Raw genomic sequence first — 19982 nt, 5'->3', positions numbered from 1 at the left:
CATTAGCACTTTGTCCCAAAACAACTAGATCACATACTTTGACGATGGAGAAGAGGCATGTATGGAAGTGTATACTGTATAGTATAACATAGAAAAATAAAGTTGAACTAGCTAGCTATAGTACATAGAAAAATAGATAAGGTATGTGAATAGCGAAATAGGATGTGTAAATAATATCAAACGATAAGCTCTATCTAAATGAACATTTCCAATTAATTGACAAAAAACTGGAAAGCGAGTTTGTAATCTAATTTTATTAGAAAATGTCTACAAAATAAGCCATCGATATGCATAAACATAACTAGTGCAACAAGAGAGACTACTGAATGCATGTAAAATATCGTAACTTCCAAGTTTCATTATTTAAACATTGTTGAAACGTTTCTACAAACATAAGCATCTCCAACAATATTAATAAATTTAAAAAAAAATTGAGATTTGTCAATTTTTAAATGAATCTTTGCTCCAGCAGTATACTTAAGAAGTTGACAAATTTAGAAATTGATAAGCAAAATTGGCAAATTTATCAATTCAAGAGAGAGAATTTGTCAATGAATAGCTACATTTCTCTAATAGCTACTCTGCTGGAACAAAACTCTCAAAATGGATTGATAAATATAACTTTCATTCAAATTTATCAACTATATTATCAATCATTGCTGGAGATGAACAATAATTTGTTTGTAGCCCTCTAAAACTCAGAGATCAATCGTTACATATATTTTCTCATCGAAAAAAAAAAAAATCGTTACATATATATAACTTGTTTCTGTACGTTAACTTGTTTATCTTGATTGATTATGTACATATGAATCTACATCAGACCGACCCGTCATTCGGCAACTCGCTGGAATTTCTTGTCAATTCCGGAAAAACAATTCCAGCTCTATAGTACCGTGCCGGCCATCATACGGTAATAGCGATTTCCGTAAAAACAAACTGTAATACGATTGTTCCTAAAGAAGAAGAAACAAAAATGTAGAACTTTAAAACCTCTCGCTCCTCCATTCCCACATTTACAGTATTAATTCGCTCACTCTCACATTGCTTACTAAACTCTCTCATGGCTTCCACACCTCTGGAAACCGACCTTGTTGTACCAAATCATCATGCCAAGAAAGAAGTTATCGACATTGACGATGAAGAAGACGATGAGTTGTCACCGATAGAGCAGGTTCGTCTAACAGTGTCAAACGACGACGACCCTTCCCTTCCGGTATGGACTTTTCGCATGTGGTCCATCGGACTCTTATCGTGCGTCCTCCTCTCCTTTGTCAACACCTTCTTCTCCTACCGAACCGAGCCCCTCGTCATTTCCATGATCACCATCCAGGTGGCGAGTCTCCCTATCGGAAAGTTCATGGCGAGGACACTGCCCACAAGGAAGTTTCGAATCGGCTCGAAAGAGTTTTCCCTTAACCCTGGCGAGTTTAACATCAAAGAGCATGTTTTGATATCCATTTTTGCAAATACTGGAGCAGGGTTTGGCAGCGGTCCGGCGTATGCAATTGGGATTGTGACTATTGTAAAGGCGTTTTATGGGAGAAGGATATCTTTCTTGGCGAGTTGGATACTTGTAATTACCACGCAGGTAATATTTTGCTGCATATACTTTCTTTTACACTGTATTTTCACTGCTACATACGAACTGATGATTAGCCACAAACAATTGATATTAGGGTTTTGCATGTGGTGGCAAAAATTGCAGGTTTTAGGTTATGGATGGGCCGGTATTCTCCGGAAGTACGTGGTGGATCCGGCGACGATGTGGTGGCCTAGTAGTCTCGTTCAGGTCTCTTTGTTTAGGTATGTACGTGGTTTCCTATATGGTATACTCTACCAAGCTATCTCGATCTCTACCAAGTTTACATCTGTGAATTTGTGATATGATAATGAATGACGTTCTATTTCTTGAGAAATCCGGATAAATATTCTTGTCTTATGCATTTTTATATAGAACGCATCATTAGGGGGCCAATATATAACTATACATGCATATAAAAACACGTACATATGACCAAATTTATATTCATTTGCAGTTTGCTCCATTGTTTTCCTCGATCTGTTCTCTAATTATCATCTTAATCATTTTGGTCATTTCTTTCATCTGTTTAATTATCAATATTATTGTCATGCATTTCAACTCTAATTAATCCATCTTAATTAGGAATAAAAATACCAAGACATTATTTTGATCATATTATGTTCGCATTCAATTTCAAGTTATTGTACGTAAAAGATTATAAGACCAAAAGAATTACAAAATCAAAACATTAAACATGCATATATAGAATTGGTTCTCGATCAGTTCATTATCAAAACACCTACATGAACTTACTGTCAGGATCCATATATTGAAACTATTAAGGCATTTATGGATCTTGTTAGTTTTCAGCTGCTAACTGATTTATATTGTTACAATATGAAGGGCTCTACACGAGAAAGACAACAACCGGATGTCAAGAGGAAAATTCTTTCTGATTGCGCTGGTATGCAGCTTTTCTTTTTATATTGTCCCAGGCTACCTGTTCATGACTATAGGAACGATTTCATGGATCTGCTGGCTTTACCCCAAGTCGATAACAGCACAACAAATCGGGTCGGGCATGCGCGGACTTGGTATAGGTTCCCTTACCTTAGACTGGTCTGTCATAGCCTCGTATCTAGGCAGCCCTCTGATCAGTCCATTCTTTGCCATTGTTAATATCACTGTTGGCTTTATGCTCATCATGTATGTGGTATTACCAACTGCCTATTGGGGATTCAACTTGTACAATGCCAAAAACTTCGCGATTTTCTCTAAAAACTTGTTTGATGACAATGGCCAAATATATAATGTCACGGCCATCGTCAACGACAAGTTCGAAATCGACATGCCTGCCTATAAACAACAAGGACATGTAAACCTCAGTGTGTTCTTTTCTCTGACCTACGGGATTGGTTTCGCTGGTGTTATATCGACCATCACACATGTGGTTCTATTCCATGGAAGGTATAAGCTTCAAATTTTGATTTTCATTCTTTTTCAGTTGCCATTTGCCAAATTGGTGAACGTTCTCATTTTTGTCAATTAAATTGTTATTTTTAAGACGTGAGTAATTTCCTATGTGCTACTACGTACATGCAAGATTACATTTGCTAAATGGCCAATGTACTCTTGCATATTTTATCACATTATACAACTCATGGAGATAAAGATACTGCAGCTTGATACAAAGATCGAAATCTCACTACCATTTTGAACTGTGATTGTGGTGTGCAATTGATTGTATGTCTGTTCAAATTATGAACAGGGAGATGTATGAGAAATACAAAGCTGCACACTCTGGAAAGGTGGACATACACACCCGATTGATGAGAAATTACAGGGACATACCTACTTGGTGGTTTCATATTCTGCTTTTGTTGTCGCTTGCACTCTCTCTTGGATTATGCATTTTCATGAAAGATGAGGTACAAATGCCTTGGTGGGGACTCATTTTTGCAGCTGCAATTGCATCGATTTTCACTCTTCCGATTAGCGTTATAACGGCAACAACGAATCAGGCAAGTTTCATATTACTCGCTTAAAGAACAATGTTAAATCTTCAAATGTGTTCACCATATATAGTGAAGTCTTTCTTTATTTTTCTAAAGAAAGAATATCAAGTCATTGATAGCTAGTACGTGTTAGAAGTAGATCAGATTCAAAGTGACCGGATCACTCATGTATGAAGTTATAAATAAAAGATCATAAAACGAGTCTAGGTTTAAGATCGTACTCTTTTCTGTTAAAATCCTGAACTGGCTAGCTATTTATTGACTCCTTAACTTCTCTCTTTCTTTGTTTCAGACACCAGGACTAAACGTAATCACAGAGTATATAATGGGATTGATATTACCTGGAAAACCAATAGCCAATGTATGCTTCAAAACCTATGGGTATATAAGCATGGCGCAAGCAATTTCCTTTCTGAGTGATTTCAAGTTAGGTCATTACATGAAGATCCCACCCATATCGATGTTCATAGTTCAGGTACATCTTGCCCACTATATTAATTCACACACTGCACTTGTTAGTTGTTGGATCTTGACAAGAAAGAAAATTGCATCAAACTAATATATTACTCCAAGTTAACCAACTGTTCGTTGCTTTACCAAAGTGTATAGGAACCATAATATCCGGAACAGTCAATATTGGGACGGCATGGTGGCTGCTAACTACTGTGGAAAACATATGTCGAGAAGATTTACTCCCTGCTGGAAGTCCTTGGACTTGTGCCAGTGACGGTGTGTTCTTTGATGCCTCTGTAATTTGGGGTCTGGTCGGGCCAAAACGAATCTTCGGCTCACTTGGATACTACTCAGCACTCAACTGGTTTTTCCTTTTCGGCGCAATTGGACCTCTCATAGTATGGATGTTGCATAAAGCTTTTCCGACTCAAAGATGGATCGCACTGATCAACCTTCCGGTGCTTCTCGGAGCAACGGCCGTAATGCCACCGGCTACGACTGTGAACTTCAACTGCTGGATTATTGTTGGAGTTGTTTTCAATTACTATGTCTTCAGATACAGAAAGAAATGGTGGCAAAGGTACAATTATGTTCTTTCGGCTGCGTTAGATGCTGGAGTAGCGTTCATGACGGTGCTTATATATCTATCATTATCAATGAATAATAAGGGCATATCTTGGTGGGGAAATGATGGGGAACACTGTGATTTGGCTACCTGTCCAACAGCTGAAGGTTTAGATCTTGGTCATGCTTGTGTATGGTGAACAATTAAAAAGTTGTCTCATTTTCATATCAAGGCAAGATTAAAACATTTTGAGTAAGCTAGGTTTCCTTAAGGCATTGTAAATATAAAGAAGTATCCTGTAATCAAGTCTTGTCCTTTGTGTCAGTTTACTTTTAAAAGGAGTGAAGGTCAATCCAGTAAAACATATAGATTAAAACAGAATGCAGGACCTTTATATTGGATTTGGCCGCCATTGGAGTTTGATTTTTGCCATTTTGGTAGCTGAAGAAACAGGACTATGTAGAGTTATTTTTTTTTTTTTTTTCTTTCTTTTGTAACCCTGTGAAATGTAAATCGCGAATATGTTATACGATAAAATTGAGTCATCCGAAGAATGCCCTAAACGACCTAATGTCAATCTTGAAACAATAATGAAATAGACAATAATATGCAACAAGTATAATAAAATAAAACGAGGAGACTAGACCCTAGCGCATTTTCCTGATAAAATTGCGCTAGTTTGTAGCTGAAGACACTACGTCACAAAAGACTAACTATAGACAACAGAATGAATGTTTTATGTCGTTTGAATTTTTTCAATGTTTTCAAACGACATATTATAGAAGAAGTTGAAGACCGAGTAAATGTGGTTAAGTTTGTTGAAACTAAGATGTCTTTATAGGCTCATTTCATAACTCTTGTCTGACCAAAAACATATTTTTGGTATAACTCAAACTTTCCTTTCTCAAAGAAACCTAGCGTCCGTCGGAGCGGATTCTATGCACCAAGTTGCACTCGCATCATTAATGTGTAAGTCCTCAAATCGTTGTATGCGAAGATCCAATGAAAACTAGAAACCTTAAATTCATTCTTTTCATTTTTTATCCGATCAAATTTAGCGTCCATAATAAGAGTACTTCTTATTCAACCTTAAGTCCTCACCTCCTGTGTTGGAATAACTTAGGACTATTTTTTTGGGTTTCAATTTTGTTAATGGTATTAGAATACATGCATGATAATGCGACGTGAATGACCGGATCAAAATATTGCATATTAGTTGCTCAGTTTACTTGTACCTTGGTGCGTAGAAGAATTTCGAATTGTTCTTTTTGTAAAAACTTGGCAAAAACTCAACCCGTTGCTTCCTCCTATGGTACAACCCCTAATCATTGTAGTTAGAGTAAATTGTAATTTTATTTTTTTGGACAACAGAGTAAAATTCTCCATCTATACAAAGATAAAACTATCTATTGTCCACTTTCAACGTGACCTTAGAATTCTCTCTCCCATCTTTGACTCTTATAGTGTGGCCGCCATGGACATAGAGATCAGCAAACTCGAGGTGGAAGACGACTTGTCACCCGTCGAACAGGTCCGCTTGACGGTCTCGAACGAAGACGACCTGACCCTTCCAATATGGACCTTCCGGATGTGGACCCTAGGGCTCCTCTCCTGCGTCCTCCTCTCCTTCCTCAACACCTTCTTCTCCTACCGCACCGAGCCCTTCGTCATCACCATGATCACCATACAGGTGATCACTCTGCCCATCGGACGCTTCATGGCTAGAACATTGCCCACTCGGAAGTTCTCCATCGGGTCGATGGAGTTCTCCCTCAACCCGGGTCCCTTTAACAAGAAGGAGCACGTCCTGATCTCCATATTTGCCAACGCCGGCACCGGGTTCGGAAGTGGAACGGCTTATGCTATTGGTATTGTTGATATAATTAAGGTGTTTTATCACTGGAAGATATCGTTCTTGGCTAGTTGGATTCTTGTCAATACCACACAGGTAACCAAAACCCTAACCCTAACCCTAGCTATATATGAGTACGTAATTCGTGACAGTGAAGTAACTTGTGTATTTTTTTACAGGTATTGGGTTATGGGTGGGCTGGAATTCTCCGAAAGTACGTGGTGGATCCGGGGGAGATGTGGTGGCCGGCTAGTCTAAGTCAGGTGAACTTGTAAGCTCTAAGTTCTAATCCATGGTGCATTTTTATAGTTTTGTTTCTTTTATACATTCTGGAAATAGCAGTAGTCAATCCTGAGTACAATTTTGCAGGTATACAAGTAGATCATTGGTTTTCTACTTGTGGACATGTTACATAATGATCTACAAGTAGATCACTAACTTTTGTCTTTGTTTTGCTATGAAGTGCTCTACACGAGAAAGATAACAAGGGAATGTCCAGAGTGAAATTCTTCTTGATTGCATTCATATGTAGCTTCTCCTGGGGTTTTGTCCCGGGTTATCTTTTCCCAACTATCGCAACTATTTCATGGATTTGTTGGATATACCCAAAGTCAGTAACAGCTCAACAAATTGGATCCGGTATGAATGGACTTGGTGTGGCTGCATTTTCTCTTGACTGGACTTCTATAGCTTCGTTCCTTGGTAGTCCTTTGGTTAGCCCTTTCTTTGCCACTGTTAATGTTGCAGTTGGCTATGTTGCTTTCATGTATTTGATCATGCCAACTGTCTACTGGGGTTTCAACTTATTCAACGCCAAGAACTTCCCTATCTTCTCTTCGGATTTGTTTGATTCCCATGGTCAAGTATATAACGTTTCAGCAATTGTGAATAACCAGTTTCAAATTGACATGCCCGCGTATGAAAAACAAGGACGCGTAAGCTTGAGTATGTTTTTTGCTCTATCATATGGTATTGGCTTTGCAGCCATTGTATCAACCCTGACACATGTGGCCCTCTTCAATGGAAGGTACATAACTAGACCAATTCTAAAGCTTTAAGCTTATTTTCTGTAAGTTGATGTTAATCATCTGAAAAAATCTGTGATTTGCAAGTACAGGGAGATATATGAACAATTTCGTGCATCGAAGAAAGATGGAAAGGTAGACATACACACCAAATTGATGAGAAAATACAAGGACATACCTAATTGGTGGTTTTACCTTACTCTTTTGGTGTCACTTTTACTCGCTCTGGCACTAAGCATTTTCATGAAAGATGAGGTTCAAATGCCGTGGTGGACACTCATTTTAGCTGCAAGCCTTGCATTAATTTTCACTCTTCCGATAAGCATTATTACTGCCACTACAAATCAAGCAAGCTTCAAATTATCGTCCAGCTATTTTAATTCTATGAGGAACTTTAGGTTTTTATCATATTTTAACCCTAGCCATAATCATCACAACTTAATAGAAAACTTCATATAAATGACGTTGATCATTTTTGTAGTTTGTATAGAGAAGTTAATATTTACTTATCTCTAAAAGTTTCTTTCTCTTACTAATTATCAGACGCCGGGACTAAACGTGATCACAGAGTACGCCATTGGATTGATTTTACCTGGAAAACCGATTCTTAATGTATGCTTCAAAACATATGGATATATTAGCATGGCTCAGGCAATTTCCTTTCTCAATGATTTCAAGCTTGGCCATTACATGAAGATTCCACCCAGATCAATGTTTATAGTTCAGGTATGTATGTGCATGCCCTTGACCTTATATAAATTAAATTACATTACTTGTAGAATAAAAGATATATGTAATCTGAAAATTAAACATATTGTATCTTTTTATTGAAGTTGATAGGAACTGTTATAGCTGGAACAGTCAACATCGGGGTTGCATGGTGGCTCTTATCTACTATGGAAAACATATGTCAACATGAATTACTCCCTCCTAATAGTCCTTGGACTTGTCCTAATGATCGAGTATTCTTTGATGCTTCTGTCCTTTGGGGTCTTGTTGGTCCAAAGCGGATGTTTGGCTCTCTAGGAAACTATCCAGCACTCAACTGGTTCTTCCTTTTAGGTGCATTTGGACCGCTCTTGGTATGGTTGTTGCACAGAGCTTTTCCTAGTCATAAATGGATTCAACTTATCAACCTTCTAGTGCTTTTGGGGGCGACAACTAATATGCCACCGGCTACAGCAGTAAACTACAATTGCTGGATTATTACTGGAACTATTTTCGGCTACTTTGTCTTTAGATATAGAAAGGCACGGTGGCTGAGGTACAATTATGTTCTTTCAGCTGCCTTAGATGTTGGAGTGGCTTTCATGGCGGTGCTCTTATACTTTACATTAACCATGAACGAGACGAGCGTATCTTGGTGGGGTGCAAATGGTGAACACTGTGAATTGGTTACATGTCCAACAACAAAAGGCATCGTTGTTGATGGTTGTCCTGTCTACTAGGTACATCAGTAGGCATAAGTTTATGTGTGTTCAATCTTTCTAAGGAAGACGATGTAAATATTCTTAGCTATTTTCATTATTCAGGTCTCGTGTTCTATGACTTTTTGTTTATGTGAACAGCTACATTATATATATAAATTTGCAGGAAAAGTTTTTAGAGTCTTTTTACTGACAGGATCTTATCATAAGAATGAAGTGATCGGAGTTTTAAAATAACGGTTAGATGACATCCATGTTTAAAAACCGTTCATTCAAAATTCATTTGTTTCTTATTAAGAAGTCCTCATTGAAACTCCCCAAATTTGCATTGCTTATTCTTTACATAGACCAAACTCATACATTTTTATTATGAAAATGGAAAGTATCCCCTTTTTATTCAAAAATTTTCAGCTCAAAACAGCATCCATACCGTAAAATATGGCCACCCAAAGTCAACTACAATATCTCGGCAACATTTTTCTCCTAGAAGCCATCCTTGCCTTCTCCTTCAAGATTGATGTAGAAATGGTGCTCATAGGAACAATAGGTGGTAAGGGCACTTGAGTGTGAAAGATTGAACACAAATGCTCCACTTCCTTTCCAATCCATCACCTCGTTGTAGAAACATTGAGCACTCAAAGGTGGATTGAGAGGTAAGATCACCTCAAGCTCAATCTTCTCATTAAGTACAAATGTGCTCAAGGTTCTACACTCCATCTTGGGAAGCTCACGATGAAACTCAATGGATGTGGGAGGAGAGAAAGTCCTTAGCTTTTCAACTTCACAAGCTAGTAAAGAACTCTCTTCCTCCATGGGAAAATCGCCCTCAATGAATAAAGGATTGTCACATATGATTTAAAGCTCTGCATCCTTCTCACTTGACAAGTCATCCTCCAAATCATGCTCAAGTCTCACCTCAATAAACAAGGGATTGTAGTGTAGGACCTCGGGCTTTGTGTCCTCCTCACTAGACAAGGACTCATCCTCCTCACAAGACAAGACATCCTCTTCTTCGGAATCATCTTCGAATAGCTCTCCTCCATTAGAAAGTCTAGATTTCCAATATTGCACCAATTCCTCGGAAATGTTGTCTTTCACCTCACTTGCATTTGAACTCTCATAACCAAGCTCACTTCCTTGTACATCACCATCACTATCATCATCTTCAACTTGAATTAAAGACTCATGCTCAATATCGATATACACTTCTTCTCTTGAAATAGGCTCCACTTGGTCAAAGAAAGGCTCTTGCAAATGTAAAGTGGTATGATGTTGCTCTTGAAAGATGCTAGCTTTGACATGATCCATGATTGAACCAACACTAACACATGATGCTTTAAATTGAGCAAATAATTCTTCAATGGATGAGTGTGAAGACTCATAAACTTGATCTTGAGAAGATTGCTCATATCCCATGGAGTACTCCCTTCCATGATTCCATCAATTTATCCACGTATTTAAATTAGTTACACTAATGTTGTAACTAAAATTTTTTACAACTTTAAGGACTCATATTACAACTTTGATGACTAATATTACTAGTTTAAGGACTCAATTTACAAAGTTGATGCATCACATCATTCACATGCATTAACACATTGTAGAATTTTCCGACAATTGGTTGCATTTCGTACCCCATGTTACACAAAACTCTTCTTTAATTTTGACAAATTCTCTTGTGGGCTACAATCGTGTATTTTGTTTGTAATCGTTTTTCATTCAACGAAAAAACTATCATATTAATCAAAAATATAACAACTCATGGATATAAGAAAGGTTACAAACATTGGAACCGGCTGTCATGGTATATAATTGGTTTGATTCATATTGTGGGACTGTGGGAGCCCCGGAACTGAAAATCTAGCTATTACTGAATCAATAATTGGTTTGATTCATATTGTTCTTTAAGATATGGAATCATGAAAGTGGTACTATTTGGATGTTAAGATTACGGCTCAAAATTAATTCCTTGTCTGTTTTGGATTCTTTACTTCTGAAGGTTTTGGGTAAGTTACTACAGTATATCTAGGATTCTTAAAGTTTATCCTTAGGAGTAAAGTTTTAGGATTTCTACTATGGTTCTAAATCCTATTGTAAGTCAGACGAATTGAGAGTCTATAAATAGGACATTAGAGACATAGTTTTAGTTGTGGATCAATTGAGAGTTTAGAGTATTCGAGAGTTGCAAGCTTTGAGAGTTTGGGTGATTTAAGAGTTCTCTGCTGAGAATCTAGAGTGTGAGGAGAGGTTATTTGAGGGTGGAAGAACCGTATTGTTCTTCAGTTGTAATCTTCTTCTCGTTTAGTGGATCTACCATCACCATCATCAGAGGACGTAGGTCAACTGTTTTGACCGAACCTCATTAATATCTTGTGTTCGCTTGCATTGATTTTGGTTATTGTCTTCATTCAGTTACGATTTTGGGCTACGGAATTCGGAGGGTGACCCAAATTTCCTAACATTGGATCGATGCCATATTTTTTTACCCCAAAAACTAAATTGGCCCAAGTCAATATATATTTGAATCTGTACGTGATACATAACAAGCAGAAATCCTCACCTTAAGAATGATTTGTGATTCATCACTCAGTATATACATACTTATGGTACCAAAGGTCCAAAACATAATACAGACTAAGAGAAATTCACATGCAAATGTGAAGACTGGAAAATAAATCTATCAACCAACCTGCAGCTTCATGATGATATAGGATCTCACATATGCAAGGTCTAATCTTACTCGTTTCCAGATGAATTAAAAGAAGGGGCAGCATACCTAGCCGAAAACCCACGTTTAGAAGAGTCTTCATCCATTTCGTCCCAACCATCGTCGAAGTTTTGTGCATAGCTCAGAGGATCATACCTGAACCCGGCCCCCGGATTTCGGATACTTCTTTGCCGTGTGTTTGTGTATCGTCTTAATCTGGCTGTCCATGGAAGCTTCAACTTTAGACATCCCCAGCAAGAAAGCAACCCTTGGTTTGTGTTTTTAGGGGATGGAACTTGGTCCATGACTAGAGCTTTTTCCAGCACAAGTTGCTTCTGGTTTTTCCTTTTAGAGATAGAAGTGCTATTTAGTAGTCCCAAAAGCTGGAGCAGGGTCTCACTGTTTCTCTCTTCCTTTTGTTTTCTTAAGGATAATCTTTGTGTGTGGCAGCTACAGAAGATGGTGAGAGAGATCAAATCAAGCACTAAAAGTTGGAATGAATTGTGATGAGAGAGAATGAAAGAACAACTTATGGTTTTGGCTATATGATTCTATCAATTATTTCCCAAAACTTATGGTCCTGGCGTGATGAGATCATGTGAACCACCAAGTCATGCTTGAAAGAAAAAAATTAAGGAAATTTTTTAATATTTGATTCACCTTCATTTTGTTATAAGGAACTGAGATAGTGCTAATTGATCGACTGATTGCGTTTAAAATCTGGAAATTGATTGCTAGAGATTTCCATTGTTATTTGAAATTACTTCCATGGATGATGGATTCCTCATTTTTGTCAAAATGGACAAGTAAATTGACACAGCCATTATATATTTCTTTTCGTTTTTTTTATTTTTCAACATGAAAGAAGTGTTAAATTCGGAAGCAAACGACCCGCTACCTACACAAAGTTGAAAATAAATACCTTAATACTAGACTAGACTGAAGAACATGAATTTTATAAGTTGGAGTCGGATTTGGAGTTTAAGCAAGTCCATATGGAGGGTACATAACTATGTTTATCTGATGTGAACATGATGGAAGAGTTTTGGATGTTTATTGAGAGAATATCCGAATGCATAATATTAGTACCACTGAGCTTACTTGGGTGGATAAACTACTTGGCTTCTTATCCTGTGGACTGTGCTCCTCTTGTTTCAAGCTTGGTCTGGATTTTGTTTCAGGACTTGCGTGTGAGAGAGAAGTTCTGAAGTCTGAACCCTCAAAACTCACACTAGCTAATACTGGACATGCACAAAGGTTTCCAGACAACCTTTTAGCACTCGATGTTACACTCTTACCCCTGCGTTTTATATTTGCACATATATTGGCTTGGTAAAAGTATTACAGATGCAGACAGGCAACACTTGGTGCTCCGATGTCAGTCACAAAGTCGAAGCATCAAGTGTGTTGCTACCCATGTAAGGTGTGCCCAGCAATGCTAACCAAGTATTAGTTACTTGAATGGGAGACTGGTGCACCCTAATAAACATGGATGCATATGCCTGGAAATAGGAAACCCGCCCATCCAGGTTGATGCCAATGACCATATAACCTAAGCAGTTTTGAGGTACCTGTAATTTTCATACCTGAAAATAATTACTGTATATGAGGTACACCTAACTTCAATGACCTAAAAACAGAGACGCCTTCTAACTTTGTATCTGAAATAATCAGAATGACGAATCACCGAGCAAAATATAGTTGGTAAATAGGCAATAGCCACAAAGTAATATCACCTGCAAGAAGACTAAGAAAATACCTCCAACTAAACCTAAATCAGTAAATGGATAATAATCCATTAGTTTTCTAGATAGTGGTCTCCAAGCTTAGAAGTTCATGAGAATTTTGTGAAGGACTGGTTGACATGAGCAGAGTCGCAGGTGGACATGTAAACTCAATTTGGAACAGAACAAGAGAACAAGGATGGAGAAACTACATGGATAGTAATCATGTCGCATCCTGATTATGACTGTAAAAGCTAGATTAAAGAAAACAGAAACAGAACTAAGCATCAGCTGAACATTTCTCATATTTAAGAATGCCATGGCATGCCCAATTTAAGCAACAGGGAATAGCTTATGAGTTATGATCTACGAGCTGACTGAATTCTTCTTTGCTTCAACTATATTTTGTGGTAATAAAACAAAATCAAAACAGAGAGACGCCATAATCAAAACAACAATAAATGGACGAAAATGGATGCTGTGATGATTATCTATCAATCTAGTAAGTACTCTTCTGCTCTCTAGGAGTCACATGCATATTTGACTTAAAACGCAAACAACATGCATAATCAATTTACATTTAGAAATAAGTACCCCTCTATTGCAAGCTAAGGTACTGAAGAAAACTTGAATAAATATATATATATAACTGATAATAATGACCACTACAGAGACTACCATGTACTCACCAGGACTATAAAGAATCAGGTCCAACAAAGTGAGGCCTAGGTTACATGGTGTATCTAGCAAAATTGATTTTGGATTTTTCTCCTCATGACCAAGAAAATGGGTAAGACAGGAAAACATATATTGAACTCTAGAAAATCATTTTGTTGGTAACAAGGCTGACGAAATCCAAAGGCAAAATTAACAGTGACCTACCATACTAGAGAAACAGAACAGCTGCACCAGGCTATATCTTGACTGCCACCTGTTCAGCAGAACTTCTCTTCACCACCCCTCTATAGCACAACTCATTGAGCAACTCCAAAGCCTCTTCTGCTAAGCCTTCATAGGCTATGCCTTCAATGAGAATGGTGTATGTTGCTTCAGTAGGTTTACATCCTTTCGATATCATATGAGCCAGGAAATCAATTGCACGAGAAGTTTGTCTAGCCTTGCAAAGCCCCAGCATGATGCAGTTGAAAGTGATAGCGTTTGGCCTGACACCCATCCCTTCCAAATCACGGACAAACTTGATTGCCTCATCAACCTTTCCTTCTCTACTAAGCCCACCTACAAGTGAAGAGTAAGTGATTATATCAGGCTTCAGACCTTTTTTACGCATCTCTTCCAATAGTTCTATGGCTCGTTCTGTTTTCCCAACCTTTGAGAGCCCATCAATCACTGTATTGTATGTAATCAGAACAGGAGAGCAACCCTTGCTACTTAATTGATTAAGTATCTCAACTGCAACATCAACCTTTCCATCTTTGCATAATGCTGTGAGCAAAGTATTGTAGGTTACAATGTCAGGATAACAGCCCCTAGAAACCATTATATCCAAATACTCAATTGCCCTGTCCATCTTTTTCTCCTTGCAAAATCCATGAAGCAATGGGTTATAACTCAAGGAATTTGGAGTACAACCATGTTTAGGCATCTTCTCCAAAATGTCAATTGCTCGACCCAACAAACCCTTTCTGCACAAGAAGTTAATCAAAATATTGAAAGTAACAACACTAGGAGAACAGCCTTTGCCAACCATTTCAGCTAATAGTCTTTCAGCATCCATCCACCTCCCAGTGCTACACATGCTACGCAAAATGATATTGTGAGTAATAACATTTGGCTGGCAATCAGAGGGTGGCATGTTATTCAAGAACTCGATTGCTTCATCCAACCTCCCTTCCTTGCAAATCCCATTGATCAGAACATTATATGTGACAACATCCGGCTTACATCCTTTGCTCTTCATCTCATCCAAAAGCTTCATCGCCTGCTCAACCCCACTTTCCTTGCAAGTTGCTTCAATCAGTATAGTATAAGTAATCACATCGGGATAACACTCCCTTTGCAACTGCCGATCAAGAACTTCCATAGCTTGCTTCAATTTCCCACTATCACATAACGTACGCAGAATTGTATTATATGTAACAACATCCGGGGAAACACTCATCCTGTCCAAAACCCTCAAGGCATTATCAATCTCCCCCGCCCTGCAGTATCCACTAATCAAAACATTGTAAGTTATTACATCAAGGACAGCACCGGACTCCTCTAGAATGTTCATAATCCGCGTCGCTTTCCTTGTCTTCCCACTCTTACAGAAGCCACGGATCAAACTCGTGCAAGCAATGATATCCGGGATATCACCCTGGTAAACCATGCTCTCGAGAAGCCTAAACCCCTCCTCCAATTCCCCATTTCTCACCAGTCTACGGAGCTGATTGTTACTCTCAAATTCCTCCAAACCATTCGAAGAATCCCCACCATTCAAATTCCCATATGGGGTCTTCTCAACATTTTTTAACCTACCATTGGAACTAAGCTGTTCAACCTTAGACACAGCTACTACTTGCTTTCGCCTATGTTTCTGGTAACCATCATGTGCCCTACACCGAATGCTATCAGATAAAACAAGAACCCGCCCTTTGCAGCCAACGAAGACCCTCGAAGAGCTTGGGGTTCTGCTCAACTTATTACTAATCCTACCTCCAAAACCACTATGAAGTTTGTGAAATGAGCAAAACCCATCAGGGGTTTGCTTTGTGGGTGCTATCAAATCCATAACTTTCACCAACTAGTGTTTAACAAAACAAGAACCCAATACTCAAAACTCCATGCTTAAAAGAAAAACATAGCAGAGTGATTGAAACTAAAGCAGAAATTGCAGACCTGGGTAGTAGGTTTCTCGGAGAAAGCAGATGTTTAAACTGAGAAGAGGCTTAGAAGATTGAAGAGGCGGTGTCGTGGGTAAAAATATGCCGCCGTTATGCTTATCCGAATTTCTGTCTTCTTCTCGTTTCAGCAAAATGGAGTGTAGAGACTTGAAAAGAGGCAAATGACTCTCAGAAGGCCCCAAATATGAAGGCCCAAATTAAATGTTGTAGCCAATCTAGGGCATTAGCCCATAAATTAAAGAACTTATATTCATCTTAATCAGAAATGTGAATACACTAAAAAAAACATTCCGCTAGTGGTAAATAAATATAACCGTCTCTTTATGGTGATTTAATCCAATAAAGACCGCAAATGATTTGCTTCATTAAGTTGTAAGTTGTATCAAAACTTACCATATCTCCAAATATACCATAATCCATTATCATTTTAACATCAGCCCAAAAAATGTTAGTGATTTGGTCCTCACTGTCCTACTGCATCTCATAAAGAACAATGGATTTTCTAACATCTACTTTGAAAAATATTCCATCAGATAACCAACTTCTCCGAATTTTATTTTTCTTTGTCGAACAGTTCGAAGATAGTTCTTTTGGTCTTGCCTTGTAAATCTCAATGACCTCTTCCACTAGCTTGTTGATCCATTAATTCAAATGCAGACTTTTGCAGTACTCCTGAATTTGTAGTTAAGTCTATAAAAGCATCATCTGTAGATGTTACATTTCGTTGGGATGACAACCATTGCACACAGTCTTGTATGACAAGAGGATGATTATGCTCTACAGAGAAACGGTAAACACAATACTTTCTTGTACGCCTAATCATCTTAATCCCCATAATCGCTCCACATCTGGTCTTAGGCTGTGCTTTTGGATTTTTTGTCAAATCGTCTCTTCTAATCGTCTCTTCTATACTCTTCTAAGTGAGTACACCATTTTTATCCTTACCATAATTCACTGCGAGCATACGCGTTATAAAAGTTACATGCAGCAATCTCAGAATCAAACTCCATATAATATTTAGGTTTCAAATCGTCTTTCGATCTCTCCAAACTATTGTTGCTTTCTCCCACAGACTTTTCCATTCTTAAAACCTATATTCAACAATCAAAAGAACATGCACAAAAGTGAGATTCAATCTCAAAAATATAATTCAAATGGAATAAACATAAGCTAGCAGCCAATGCAATCAAATTAGATAAGCAACGCATAAACCCAGATGAAGAATTATCGAGTATACTAATACATAGAAAAACTAAAACCCAAGGTGGAGATCGAACCTCAAACTCCAGTAGTGAAGATCAGAAAGCTTGGGATATGGTGGGCCGGCGACCGCAGAAGAGGTTGTCGTCAGCGGAGGGAGGCAGAGAGAGAGAGAGTGTGTGTGTGTGTGATCTTGGTTTTTCCGTTTGTTTGTTTTTTAACACGATATGATATTTTGAGGAGAAGAGAGAGGTAAGTTGGGTAGATGTGAAAATAGGGTTTAATATTAAGTAAAAAGATCTTAGCCGTTGGTCGAAAATAAAAGGTTGAGATTGAGTTATGAGGAAGTATGAGGAGCCTCTAATGAGGAGAGGATCCGAATTCTAGCTAGTCATGGTTGGTGACAAAATTAAAATCACAGATTTGATGACAAAATATATTTTTACCATATTGTAAACATTTTGTCCCTTATAAGTCTACCTTAATATTTTTACCCAAACAAGTACATTTTGCTTACTCAAATTATTTCATTCTGACTATTTTACCCCTTGTGCTGAAAGATACGAGACTTATGCCTCTTAGAACCAAGGATTAAAATATCGGTATCGGTGTATCTATTGGTACTTTGAAAAAAATGAGATATTAGATATATCCGGGATATCCGGGAAAAAATATCGGGATTTTGGGAAGAATTTTTTTATAAAATATTTAAATTATTGGATTTACATATAAATATTATATCTCATATTACAAACATCAACTTTATCTACATCTAAAATGAGAATCTAGATTGTTGATAGGATGTACGTTGGTCCATAAAAGTACAATAATCAGACCAAAACATATGACCAGGGCCAGTCCTGAAAGATAGAAGGCTCGATGCGAACAAAATAATTGTGCCCCTCATATAATTTTTCTAATATAATAAATACGTACTGAATTGTTGTTGAGTTTCGACCCTAGAGCCAAGGACTAAAAAATTGAATTTATCACCGAAATATTGATAATTTTTGAATTTGAGAGCTGGGATTCGAACCTTGATCCCATAGGAACAAGAGAAACGCCTTAACCATCTCTACCAAGATAGATATTTGTCATACATCTACATTTAAACATATTAATAGGCTCAGTATATGTAACTATATTTGGATATTTCTTCTATCGGAGATAGGGCTAGGCGCGAGTCGGCCCGGGTCGGTTTTGGGCCAAAACCGGATTCGACCCGGATTACCCGGTTTTAAGGTTTTTTGGGTCGACAACTGTTTTTTAAAGTACTGGGCCGAAATATTCGGGTCAACCGAAATTTCACTTCGGCCCGGGTCGGTTTCGGGCCAACACCGGTTTTAAATGGGCTTTATTATTTCACAAATCTGCCCCTATTTTTTTTCCAGAAATCATAGAACTTTCCCATGAAAATATAAACTTGTATTCATTTGAAAGCTCTACAACATTTTCCAAAAGTCCAGAACGCAGAAATATAAAAGAAAAGTCACAAATCCAACCAAAATAAACTGATGAAGGTGGTTCCAACCAAAATAAACTAACAAAGTTCAGAAAAACATAAAACACAGATATGCAAATCTGCAGATGACAACAAAAGAGCAGCAACCAGCTTTGAAGTTTTTGACCCATCATTAAGTAGAGCTTTCATCCACCTGAGTCACCACAGATTCTACCAACAACAACAAAAAAAAGACCAAATTAGAAGATGAAAACAGCCTTATAAAAAACTGAGCAGTAATTGACAAAGAAAAAGAATTTACCTGATTCTAGTTTCTCAAGCTCAGCATAAAGATCCAGCTCTAACTTAGTAGGCTCTTTGTACTCATTGAAAGTTCCACCCCTTAACCAATCACTGAGACAAACCAGCCCCTCAACCATCCTAGGAGTTAAGGAAGCTCTGAAAGGATCCACAACCCTACTCCCAAGGCTGAAAGCAGACTCCGAAGCCACGGTGGAAGCTGGAACAGCAAAGACGTCCTTAGCAATCTTTGACAGAATGGGATATCTAACTACATTCTCCTTCCACCATGTTAAAATCTGGAAGTTTTTGTTTGCAGGGTCTTCAGAAGCTTCAAGCAAATACTTGTCGACTTCGTCCCGTATCTCCACCACATCTTTTTGTTGCCTGAGCTTCAAAAACTGACTCATTGATGCAGCATGTGAGTCCTCCTCTCCTTGTTCAGCTGTAGGATCAACATGAGGTTGTGCCAAATCATTTGAGGCTTGTGCAGCAGCAGGATCAGACACACAATACTCTAAATAAAGCTGCCGAAAGTTCTTCTTCAGTTCATCGACCATAACTTTCACCATATTTTTGTCTGAATGCAGCTTCGAGAAAAAGAATTCAAGATACAATAATTTGTATCTTGGATCCAGCACAATAGCAAGCAGCAAAGCAGTGTTAAGGTCCTCCAACTTCAACCAGTACTTGTCAAACTTTGTCTTCATAGAGGACGCCATGCTAACCATCATAGGATTTGCACTTGTCTTGCATTTTTCTAACTCATCGACTATGGTACAAATCCATTGAACGGGTTGGTTTGAAGTAACTACCTTAGTCCCACTGAAACTTAAGGTTCATCATAAAAGATTTCAAATGCTTTACCAAACTCGCAGCTTTCTCCCAATCCTCCCTCTTAGGTG

The 19982-nt window shown here is 38.0% G+C and overlaps 3 protein-coding genes across 3 annotated transcripts; 2 read left to right on the top strand and 1 right to left on the bottom strand.

The window, feature by feature from the left end:
- The first annotated feature begins 1063 nt into the window (after positions 1-1063).
- LOC101299529 (oligopeptide transporter 2-like) lies at positions 1064-4757 on the top strand. The gene is made up of 6 exons (XM_004288830.1): positions 1064-1591; positions 1709-1806; positions 2429-2992; positions 3294-3546; positions 3833-4015; positions 4143-4757. The coding sequence occupies exons 1-6, from the start codon at positions 1064-1066 to the stop codon at positions 4755-4757; spliced, it is 2241 nt and encodes a 746-aa protein (XP_004288878.1).
- A 1275-nt stretch (positions 4758-6032) lies between these two features.
- LOC101299239 (oligopeptide transporter 2-like) lies at positions 6033-8883 on the top strand. The gene is made up of 6 exons (XM_004288829.1): positions 6033-6506; positions 6590-6681; positions 6874-7437; positions 7528-7783; positions 7979-8161; positions 8269-8883. The coding sequence occupies exons 1-6, from the start codon at positions 6033-6035 to the stop codon at positions 8881-8883; spliced, it is 2184 nt and encodes a 727-aa protein (XP_004288877.1).
- A 5058-nt stretch (positions 8884-13941) lies between these two features.
- Positions 13942-16024, bottom strand: LOC101298942 (pentatricopeptide repeat-containing protein At1g09900-like). The gene has a single exon (XM_004288828.1). The coding sequence runs from the start codon at positions 16022-16024 to the stop codon at positions 14207-14209; it is 1818 nt and encodes a 605-aa protein (XP_004288876.1). The 3' UTR covers positions 13942-14206.
- Positions 16025-19982: the final 3958 nt, after the last annotated feature.

Source organism: Fragaria vesca, linkage group LG1, assembly GCF_000184155.1.
Source record: "Fragaria vesca subsp. vesca linkage group LG1, FraVesHawaii_1.0, whole genome shotgun sequence".
NCBI classification, from domain to species: domain Eukaryota; kingdom Viridiplantae; phylum Streptophyta; class Magnoliopsida; order Rosales; family Rosaceae; genus Fragaria; species Fragaria vesca.
Note: the sequence above shows the minus strand (reverse complement) of the source record. Positions and strands in the feature narration are given on the sequence as shown.

Excerpts from the sequence above, each read along its gene's own strand:
- LOC101299529 (XM_004288830.1), top strand. The coding sequence starts at position 1,064 with ATGGCTTCCACACCTCTGGAAACCGACCTTGTTGTACCAAATCATCAT. Across the intron at positions 1,807-2,428 it reads GTTCAGGTCTCTTTGTTTAG|GGCTCTACACGAGAAAGACA; the intron begins GTATGTACGTGG and ends TACAATATGAAG. Across the intron at positions 3,547-3,832 it reads TAACGGCAACAACGAATCAG|ACACCAGGACTAAACGTAAT; the intron begins GCAAGTTTCATA and ends TCTTTGTTTCAG.
- LOC101299239 (XM_004288829.1), top strand. The coding sequence starts at position 6,033 with ATGGACATAGAGATCAGCAAACTCGAGGTGGAAGACGACTTGTCACCC. Across the intron at positions 6,682-6,873 it reads AGTCTAAGTCAGGTGAACTT|TGCTCTACACGAGAAAGATA; the intron begins GTAAGCTCTAAG and ends TTTGCTATGAAG. Across the intron at positions 8,162-8,268 it reads GATCAATGTTTATAGTTCAG|TTGATAGGAACTGTTATAGC; the intron begins GTATGTATGTGC and ends TTTTTATTGAAG.
- LOC101298942 (XM_004288828.1), bottom strand. The coding sequence starts at position 16,024 with ATGGATTTGATAGCACCCACAAAGCAAACCCCTGATGGGTTTTGCTCA.